Source organism: Etheostoma spectabile, chromosome 21, assembly GCF_008692095.1.
Source record: "Etheostoma spectabile isolate EspeVRDwgs_2016 chromosome 21, UIUC_Espe_1.0, whole genome shotgun sequence".
NCBI classification, from domain to species: Eukaryota; Metazoa; Chordata; class Actinopteri; order Perciformes; family Percidae; genus Etheostoma; species Etheostoma spectabile.
Window position 1 is genome coordinate 10,773,790 of NC_045753.1, and position 10,939 is coordinate 10,784,728.

The window sequence follows — 10,939 nt, forward strand, 5'->3', positions numbered from 1 at the left end:
CCCCCTCCATATTGAGCCCAAAGTTACCCCCTTGCACTGCACGATTCATCCTTAAAACTCAAAACTCAAGTTGCATTAAGTTTATTTATGGCTCTTGGATGAAAACGGTTTCTCAGTTTCTTTGATGCTCTAATTGTTCTGAAACGTCTCCCCGAGGACAGCAGGTCAAACACGCAGTATCGGGGGTGAGATGGATCTTTCAGTAAGCTCTGGGATTTTTTAAGGCAGCGGTGAAGATCATCTAGGGACGGGAAAGGGCAGCCAATGATCTCCTGGGCGGTGGTGATGACCCTCTGGAGTGCCTTCCTCTCTGCTGCAAACCACACACACACACACACATGCAGTAGATTGAGGCCAAGTCATTAAGCTGCAGAACAGTGAGTTTTTTCGCCAGTTGTGTCTCCGTTGTGCGAACACGTGAGATTGTCAGATAGACTCAGTCTTTACTTTCTGGTTCTGGGTGCTCTCGGTCAGACTTTGAGCTGCTGCTCTTCAGCTCACTAACTCTCTGTGTTGAGTGCTGGGGAGATTCTCCTGGGGGAGTCGAGTACACAGCCCTTCAGCCTCTTCTTCTCTCTCAGATCCTTTCTTCTCTCCTCTCATGCTCGCTTCCTTTTCATCATTTAGTCATCAGTCTGTGCTTCAGCTCCCTGCCTCGGGAGGCTAAAAATGGCTACCACCTCTGAGTAGCTGAGAGCTACGCGGTACCCGAGCTGGGTAAGTAAAAGGAGAGAAAAGATGCAGAAGCAGAAATTGCCTTTCCACCTCCCTGTGCTTTTCACTGTAAATGGGTTTTTTGTGTTTTTCAATGCGGCTAATGAAGCTCTCTGGAGGGACATGTCCCTGAATGATTGTACTATAAGTGGTCTTTAACAGGAGACATTTGTCTCTTCTGATCTGGGCTCATTACAGCTAACAAGAGGCAGACTCCTCTGTTTCATTGAGATCAGCAGTCAGTGGAATTGAGTTTTCCCAGTTAGGGAAGACAACACTACAACAAGGTCCTTTTATGTGTGTTTCTGTGGAGGTTCAATTCATCTCAGCTAGTTCCAAAAAAAGGATGTAAAACATCTTAGTTGTACAGTTGCTGACTGGAAAAATCCAAACTGTACAACAGCGTCAGCGTCAATATATTTTAATAATCTGTCTGGTTCTATTCCTCCACTCCTCTCCCCTCTGCTGACCAACCTACCAACTGCTGTACTAAGCTTGTTTCTGCACCTGCCTACACTACTAGGGGCAGGGCATAAAGGGGGGCATGGGGTGGCACCGTTCCCCCCCACCCCCCTCAAAAAAAGCAGCCGCTTACCTATGCCTTTATGTTAAGACTGCCACTGAGTTTGGATAAACAGACCCATGTTATTGGGGAAATTGTAATACTAGTTTTGATCTTTTGATGGGGTTTGTTGTCAAGAATGAAGATTTCATTGTTATCTAGAGCTGGATTAATCCATTAGTTAGACAAGTGAATTGACACACTGAATTGAATTGAATTAATTGGCACCTATTGTGATTGAGCTTAGTTTCAGTAATTTTTTATGAAAGAAAATTAAAAATTCTCTGATTGTAGATTCTTAAAATGAAATTTCTAGTGTCTTCATTCCTGTGTGACAGTAAACTGAGTACTGAAAGTAAACCTTAAGTTGTGGACAAAACAAGACAATTGAGGACGTCATCTTAGGTTTTGGGACACACAGATTTTTCACCATTTTCTGACATTTCAATGATTGACAATGAAAATAATCAATAGTTGCAGCTCTACTTTTGTCACTCGTTCACTGCAACGAAAGGGAAGTCTAAAAAACAAGATAAAAACACTAAATCTGAGAGAAAAGGTGCTCAGAATAAGAGAAATGATCTGTCCATGCAGCAAGATCGCACTCTCTGTATATCTTTAGTATCTGAATTTATATTTTCCCATTACAAGTACTTACTTTTTCAGTATTATTTATGGTCACAGTTCAATATCATTTATATTATTGTTACCTCCTTTTTCTATATTATTAAATTACATATTCAATCAAATTTTAACGCCACTTACCTACACTGCAATATTGTTTTTTGAACTATGGCAACCGCACTTTACAATACCTTTTATTTAATGCCACTTTACATTCAGTCTATACCTTTTTTTTTATTGGCTGTTTGTGTGTTTACTTGTTTGTTTTTTTGCTTTTTACTGTAGGAAACTGCTGCTGCTGCTGTAACAAGGGAATTTCCCCACTGTGGGATGAATAAAGTATTATCTAATCTTTACAAGCTTGCTTGATTCAAGATTATAGTGTAAAGTTGAACACTTAAAATAATACAATTCACTCTTAAAATAAGATTATTTATCCAACCTTTTTTTCATCTTGGTAAGAACCAAATCATTTGCAGTGTTGGAAGAACACAAAGACGTGGAAAAGATAACAAATATTCTAATATGGTCTTCCCCTCTTTGTTTCCATCAGCGTTATAAATATATAAGGTAACATGACGGTGTATTGGTTGCTGCGGTTATCGCAAAACTCAGTTCCTTCCTCTGTCAGGGAGCAGGTGGATAATGGTCCCAGTGTGTGCGTCCTAACTGGTGCAAACTGGTGCCATGTGCCCTGAGCAGCCAGACAATGGTGGTTATTCTGCCAGAGAGAGGGTGAGTGGGTGAAGGAATGACCCGTCTGGGGGAAGGACACCTGGGGGGGGGGTTCCAATATGGCCTCCACACAGGGACTGGACTGTGCGGTGGTGTGGGGGGGACGACAGCTCCACAAGTTCTGTCTGTCTGCCGTTTTACGGCCAAATCAAAGTCATAGTTGAGACGTAGATAGAAAAAGGGATAGATGGTATGGGGGAGAGTGGGGGGCTGGGGGAGGGGGGGGTGTTGATGCAGACAGTCCCGTTCTGTTGACGGCGCTGTGATGCTGACAGAGATGCATCAGGGGTTGGAGGACAGTCAGATCAGTCCAAAAAGGTTCAGACTAGGGGTGTGTCAGTCGTACATGCTGCATCTGCTTAACCCTCTGTTGTCCTCGGTCAAATTGCCCGTTGTCCTATATCAATGTTCTATTTCATTCCCCAAAATAACATGATTGATTCCACACAACGCTCTTTGCCAAATACAAATCTCTACTTTCATTAATTTTGGGTCTCATTCAATTTTATAGCATTTGAAAACAAAGTGAAGTGTTGTTGAAATAGTGTTGAGTAAAAGTTGACATATTCCAGTCTGTGATTATCCATCAACATCCATTCCTTTAATTCTAGTCTAAATAATTCCTAATTTCTGCTTTTCTAACTCAAACATTAGGAAATAATTTCCTAAAAATGAGGTTTATTGACCATAACTTCCAAAAATAACTGTAAACTAAAGTTAATAAGTTATTGTGACAAACATTGGAAAAAAACTGCAAAACATGAGAAAAAGTTAAAAATGTTGATTAAAAGCATCGACAAAAGTGTTGATTTTCAATTTTGACGGGAAGACAACACAAGGGTTAAAATAAAAATGCACAAGTGTATTTCCTGGACTTAAATGCTCTGTTTTTATTGTGACTGCTCGTGGACCTGAGAGTGTTCCTTAAATATTAATCCCGAGCAGCGTCCCCAGCCCCTCTCTCCGTCTCGTGCTCACGGGGGAGATGGGACGGTAAGCGAGGGAGTTTTAAATAAACCACAACAGAGACAGAATGTGTCTCTGCTCTCGGTTATTACCCCCCTGACAAATAAAGAGTAATTAAATCTGAATGCTGTTGCAGTGTATTAAAGCACTGAAGGGTTATTGTGGACCGAATTAGCGAGCTGGCGTCTTCCTCCCAGTCGGCTTCAGGGTGGATTTGTTATTGACATCGTTGCTCCTCTGGTTTTATTCAGCCCACTCCAGTGAATGGTGACTGGGACTCCCATGATCCAGGAACCCCTCAGCCAGCTAATCCTGCTTGTAACTGTTGCATTTGCCTGTTTTATTTTTTAATTTTTTTATATATTCTCTTGTCTTCCTGCACTCTGCCAGCCGGCCTGCTAAACAACAGTGTTTGCACTCTGTCCAATTACACTAAGAGCCTGATACTCACTGAGAGCCCGTCGCACCAGCTTTCAGAGGATCAGCAGAAACTGGCAGCAGAAATTACTCTGTGTGTGTGTGTGTGTGTGTGTGTGTGTGTGTGTGTGTGTGTGTGTGTGTGTGTGTGTGTGTGTGTGTGTGTGTGTGTGTGTGTGTGTGTGTGTGTGTGTGTGTGTGCGTGGTTGTCAGTGCTTTTAGCAGGAATCAGTGTCAGAGACTTGCAGCTGAAGGCGGCCCCTGCGTGGCTGTCCGTCCAATCTTTTTCTATGGCAGCCGTTGCGTTTCAGAAGCAGTCGTTGAACGTGTAAAATAAATCACCCCCACTGCTCCAAAATGCCCCCAAAATTGGGAACAAGATATTATTTTTTGAGAGTGGACAGCAGGCACGTGACACACATGGAGCATAATACTAACCACAAAGTCTAAAAATTGGCCTCAGTGGTACAGAATGAGGCTCAGAGCGGCAGAATGAGAGAGAAATGGAGCAAGAAATAGAAGTTGTACTAGTCCAAGGTGTAGCAGGGCACAGCAGGGTGTAGCAGGGCACAGCAGGGTGTAGCAGGGCACAGCAGGGCGTAGCAGGGCCCAGCAGGGTGTAGCAGGGCACTGCAGGGCCCAGCAGGGTGTAGCAGGGCACTGCAGGGCCCAGCAGGGTGTAGCAGGGCCCAGCAGGGCGTAGCATGAAACAACAGGGTGTTGCAGGGCGTTCAAAGATTATTATTATTATTGTGTTTTGGGCATTTTAGGCCTTTAATTGCATTAAGACATGAAAAACCTCTATAGACAAATGTGCGCCTGCTCTACCAACTGAGCCTACTGAACTAATCTCCATTTTTGCATTTCAAACCAAATAATAAGCCATCCAAACAAGACATACAGTAGTGTATAAACCCAGGAATGAAACAATCACCTCGAGTCATTTTTGTATACATTCAATATATTCATATACATAGTCTCTTAAAATTGCTCATTGTTATACATGATTTTATTTCTTCACTGCAGCTGTTCCATAAATTAACATCTCCTTTTTTCCCAGCATTTGTTCTTTTAAGTTTCTTTGTAAATACACAAGTTCCTCTTAAGCGATGTTTGTTCTCTCTCATTTAACACAACCCTTGGACACTGTTGGAAACAGTATCTGTTGATTATTTACTTTTTACATAATTTGTGCACTTCTAAAGTCAACAATATCTTTTGGATTTTAGTGCTTTTATTTCAATGAAAAGATTAGTTGGTGCTCTTTGAGCGGATTTATTTCCATTTCTTAAGGCTTAATTTTAAAGGATGAACATAGGTTGAGTGTTGGTTTTGTGTGTTTCCCCATACTTCCAAACAGTAAGTAAAGCATCGAAGTATGAAGGAGCAATACAAGGTGTACAATGAATGTGGATTTAATAAGTATTTGGGTGTGTACATTATTGTAATTTACAGGATCAATCATTCAACATAGTTAACAAATGATTACTGAAACATTCAGAATGCTTAACTAATCATTCCTTAATGATCAGCCACTCAGTGTGAGATATCACTTCATCTCCAGGTACGCACAGGGCTTAACTAATGGAAGCAAATGCTTAATTAGTCCTTCGTTAATGAGTAACGACCACTCAGTACCAATGGTAGTGAATGCTTGATAGAGAATTCATTTTGATAAAGTCTTTTATTTCTTATTTCTTAAAGTAGTTTCTTAAGTAGTGTGACTTTCTTGCTTAATTATTATGTGTGCATTTAACAACTGTCTTGTCCAGTTTCTGCTGGTTAACAGATTAGGTGGCAGAGTGGCAGAGTTTCAAGGCACTCAAGGAACACATTGTTCGAACAGCCTGCACTTTGGAGACTGACATTCTTGTTGCATAATATAGATAACCACAGTCCAATGTCTGTATTCCTTATCCTTGTGTGTGTGTGTAATAAAAAGACTGAGCTACAGAGAGGATTTCGAAGATCGTCAGGAGCAGTGCTGGTGAAAGGTTGCTTCTTATCTGTTCTTCCCTTTTCCGGCAAAAGTCTATAAACTGCTCATTACCGTCTGTGTCTCGTTTTGTTGCTTTTGACCGTCATTAATTTAGTAAGTTTAAGTGTCCTGAACCTGACAATGCTCAACTAATCGTTCGTTACTCATTCCTTTAACTGTAACTTCCAGTCTGTTTAACACTAATCATTAGTGCTTGAATCCCAGTCAGTCAGTAACTACTCATTAACTAACCATTCGTTACTCATTCGTTCCTCATTTATCGTCATTAACTACCAACAACACCTTTTATTTTGAGCATGTACATAAAATATCATAAAAACAGTTGAACAACAAAATAAAACTCCATAATTTCTAGTACTCAAAATGCAAAAAGGAGTTGGAGGAAGTAAAACGTATGTACTCCTACCACTTTATACCCTTCCTACCATATGAAATGAACAAAATAAGTCTACAGAAATAATACATCTGTTTTCAATGAAAATATTCATTCAAAAGTTCTATTCACATACATATATTTACCCATACACCTTTACAGTATTTATACACATACTACAAATTGTTCAATATAAGCCCAGGTTATTATTAAAGCGCTGTGTTTCTCTGTACCTCTGGAATATAATGTCTTTGAAATTATGTAAAAATTGTCCTTTTTTATTTGGTAAAACAAATTTGAGTCACAGCTAGAAAAAGTTAAGCAATTTATTTATTTGTGAATTGCCCTCCCAGTGCTATTTTTTATGAATATTACATGAAAAAGCCTCTTGGTGCAAAGGATACATCTCCATTTCCTGATGAAGGTGATACATCAACACAAGCAATCATAGCCATCGTGCACCGGATGAATCCTGCAGAGCTAGAATGGTTCAGAGCGTTTCATTTTCAGCAAAAACATGACTGCAAGCCATAAATCAAACGTGAATGTCGCTAAATGGAAATAGAGACTCTCTATAGTACTACTCTATAATACATAGAGTACATATAAGACATAATACTCTATAATGCATTAGGAATGATGCGATGGAAAACCTACTTATCAAATATCGGTGGATCTGGGTGGGTTACAATCATTTTAGTTATGGAATCCAATTGCTCTCATATGCCGTACTAGTCTATGTTGATGGCGAATAATTTGCGGGATTCCTCCAGACAGATGTCTATTTCCTCTTTCTTTGTGTATTTTTACCTTTTTCATGGATTTCTTTAACAATTTTTTGATGTTTTTGTCACCTTTTTTTCCCAAAGTTTTCTTTTTTTGACAGTTTCTCTCTGATGTTTTTGTCACCTTTCTCAATACATGCTGACATGTTGCAGGACCTCCTCATACAGTTGAAGATACTGTATCACCCCCCCCCCACACATCACCACCACACACACACACACACACACACACACACACACTCAATGTTGAACCCACAGTTACGCCCTTGGCCATCCAAGCCTTAGTATCCACTTGATCCCATTAATGGAGTCCACACAAACAGCAGTGATACATCTATAGGGCGGCTGTGGCTCAGTGGTAGAGCGGTTGCCTGCCAATCGGAAGGTTGGTGGTTTGATCCCCTGCCCTGCAGTCATTGTCGTAGTGTCCTTGGGCAAGACACTGAACCCCGAGTTGCCCCCGGTGCTGCGCATCGGAGTGTGAATGTGTGTGAGTGTATATCTGATGAGCAGGTGGCACCTTGTACGGCAGCCCCGGCCACAGTGTATGAATGTGTGTGAATGGTGAATGTTTCCTGTAGATGTAAAAGCGCTTTGAGCAGTTGTTAAGACTGGAAAAGCGCTATATGCAAAAAGGACTATATAAATACAACACATTTACATTACATTTACATTACAGTGTAGAGCCTCCTCTGATCTTCTGTCTTGTGTCCTGCAGCTGGCGCTCCGCTGAGTGAGCTGTCCTGGTCGTCCTCCCTGGCCGTGGTCGCCATCTCCCTCTCGGGCCTCTTCACCTTCGTCTTCCTCATGCTGGCCTGCCTCTGCTGCAAGAAAAGCAAAACCGGTGGTTTCAAGGTGGGCTTCTCTTTTTAGAGCTGAACTTGTTTTCCACTTCCACGTGAAACATGAAAGAAATCTGAGCCATAAAGACAACCTGACACACCTGTGCGTACTCTACTCTCATTAAATCATAACTAGTTTTAATGGAGTCTTGCATGGGGATAGTGTAACACTCTTTGCCCGTGAACGTTATTGCAAATGGCCTGAACGCGGAGCATTCCTCTCAGGCTCTCATTAGACATCCATTATATTCAGTACACAGGCTCTCCAGACGGTTAAACTTAGAACAGGTTGATTGGAAGTGGATAGAGCCGCAGACAAAGGTAGTAGAGGCTGTGTTTACGTAGCGACGGGACGCCTGCAGGTCCTCAGGGCGGTCTTGTGTCATTGGTGTAGACCCCATTTCTGTAAATGGGTCACGACACTAGAGGAAATAGGACAGGGAGAGAGGAAGGCAGTGTGTTTGTGTGTGCGTACGTTGGAGGAATGAGGGGGCTGTGCATAGGACTGCAAAAATGCATAACCCGCATGTTGTCCTCGGGTCAAATTGACCCGTTTTCCTATATCACTGTTCTGTTTTAATTCCCCAAAATAACATGATTGATTCCACACAACGCTCTTTCCCAAGTACAAATCTCTACTTTCATTCATTTTGGGTCTTATTCAATTTTATAGCATTTGAAAACAGCAATGAAGTGGTTTTGAAATAGTATTGAGTAAAAGTTGAGACATTCCAGTCTGTAATTATCCATCAACATCCATTCCTTTAATTTTAGTTGAATTAATTCCTAATTTCATTCTCATGGGCTTTATAAGTCCTCACCTGAAAAAGCTTTGCGTGGTTTAAAGTGCTCATATTATGAAAAAAAAAATCACTTTTGGGGTGCTATTTTTTGTCTTTGAATATTTAAAACATTAACAACATTTTTTTTTACTTGTTCTGACACTGCACCTCAACTGCTGAAAAATGTTGAATAAATAACGTGATAAATAACACGATATTCACCAGGGGAGCACGGCTCTCCCTCTGGGCCACTAGAGGGCGCTGCAGCTCCATCGGCACCCACCCTCCAGCGCCTTTCCGTCCAATGACAAGTCTAGAAGAGCCGCGCGATTTATTTCATCCCCATTTAGGTTACAAGATTCAAAGCTTTGCTTCACATCGCCACTCTAGGCTCAGGGAACGTCGACCCAAATGAAATGAAAAAACTGTTGATGGATAAATCAAGACAAGAAAGTAATTGGTTAATTAAACACCCTGCTGTGATGCATTACACCTCTTATCTTTCCTTTTCTACAAAAAGCCCCCACTGTGATTCATAATCGTACATTGGCACTTGAAACTGTCAAATCAACATGAGTTATTCCTCAACTTGTAAATTTATGACACAACATTATGTAGGAAATTAACACATGATTCAGGTCGACTTAAAGGGAAATATAGACATGTTTACGTGAGAAGCACACGGTTAAATCTGTCGGAAGACTTTTCTCAGAGTCAGGAACATGTGAGATTGTTTGAATAATGGGGTGGCGGGGGGGGGGGGTTGTAACTGGGTGTCTGTGGTCGTACACAGAACATTTGGAAAATATCTCATTTGTGGATTTTTCTGCAACAATTGTCCTTTTCTGCATGCAAATGTCTTTATTTATGTCATTTTATTGTTTTATTATTATATATATTTAATCAATCCCTTATTTGATCAAAACTTTCTGCTGATTCAAAATCTACACATGTTCTGGGATGTTTTATGAGGAATTATGTATCATCTTAAAAACAAATATGTGCTTGCCTCAGCATTTACACTTGACTCCATTACCTAGCCGTTGGGAAATTGGGGGGGGGGGGGGGGGGGGGTGTTGAACCCCCCATGTCAATTACACCTCTTCTTTTTTGTCTACTCTACCTTTCTTTTATTTCTCTCCATTGAATATCTTATAAGCAACAGCTGCAGTGGTTCCAGATGTGTTGTAGCATGGGCGTAATTTCCGGGGAATAACCCCCCCCTTATAACACCCCAAAACATTATACTGGTCCTACCCCAAACCAATTAATTTTTACATAAATAAGACATTGCACCCTAACTTGATTCAGAAAAGGAAAGAATTCACCCGAACACACAAAATGAATGTTTCATATGCCCAAATTTAAATTTTGCTGAAAAGGGAGATCTACCTCACCCCGCACCCCAGTTTGTTGAACCCAAAGTTATGACCTTGGTCTGCAGCCATATTACAAAACATCCCGTCCTTTCTTCTTGAGTGTGTTTAGAAGTGTGCATCTTGAGTTGTTGTTGCTTACATGATGGTCCTCCTGTGTGTTCTGGTCTCTAGCGGGCCGGACCACCCAGCTCCAACCTGTCAGGGTGTGTCCAAGGAAGGGGCCGGCCAGGGTGGGGGGGCAGGGGCAAGAGAGAGGGCGCGAGGGCGTGAGGAAGGGCATACCCATGAGGCCATGGTGCATCCGGCCTAAGGGCCTCCATCTGGAATTAGACACGGCCTCTCCCAGAGCAGGAAGAGGGGATTTCAGAGGAAAAAAAACATCAAGGGGACGAGAGAGAAGAGCTCTCTGTGTTTTACAGACAGGAAAGAAGAGAAACTTCCTCCAACAACATCTCGGCTGTGAGAGGGAATACTTTGGGGTTAGATAACCGGATTTGAGTCCCTCACATTTCTTTAAATTCATTTCGGGACAACAGTTTAAAAAAAAACATACAGCATTTGAGCCGACAATGTGTTTTTTAATGATATTATTCACATTCAGTTGTCAAAGATGACTCACTCCATGTACACCCCGCCCACCTTAATTTAGACATGAAAGGTTTAACGGGGGTTTCTCCAAACAGCTCTGCTGTAGCCCAGCCTTTTCTGTCAGGGCCCTCATACTCTGCTCCTGACTGGCTAGTAGTCCTTACCTAGGTACT

The 10,939-nt window shown here is 41.5% G+C and overlaps 1 protein-coding gene across 1 annotated transcript in view; it reads left to right on the plus strand.

Moving 5' to 3' along the window:
* Positions 1-10,939, plus strand: part of aatkb (apoptosis-associated tyrosine kinase b) — an 83,313-nt gene that overhangs the window by 29,614 nt on the left and 42,760 nt on the right. Inside the window, exon 2 of the mRNA XM_032501823.1 lies at positions 7,894-8,030. Within this exon, the coding sequence (XP_032357714.1) occupies positions 7,894-8,030 (137 nt within the window). The remainder of the gene's footprint in view (positions 1-7,893; positions 8,031-10,939) is intronic.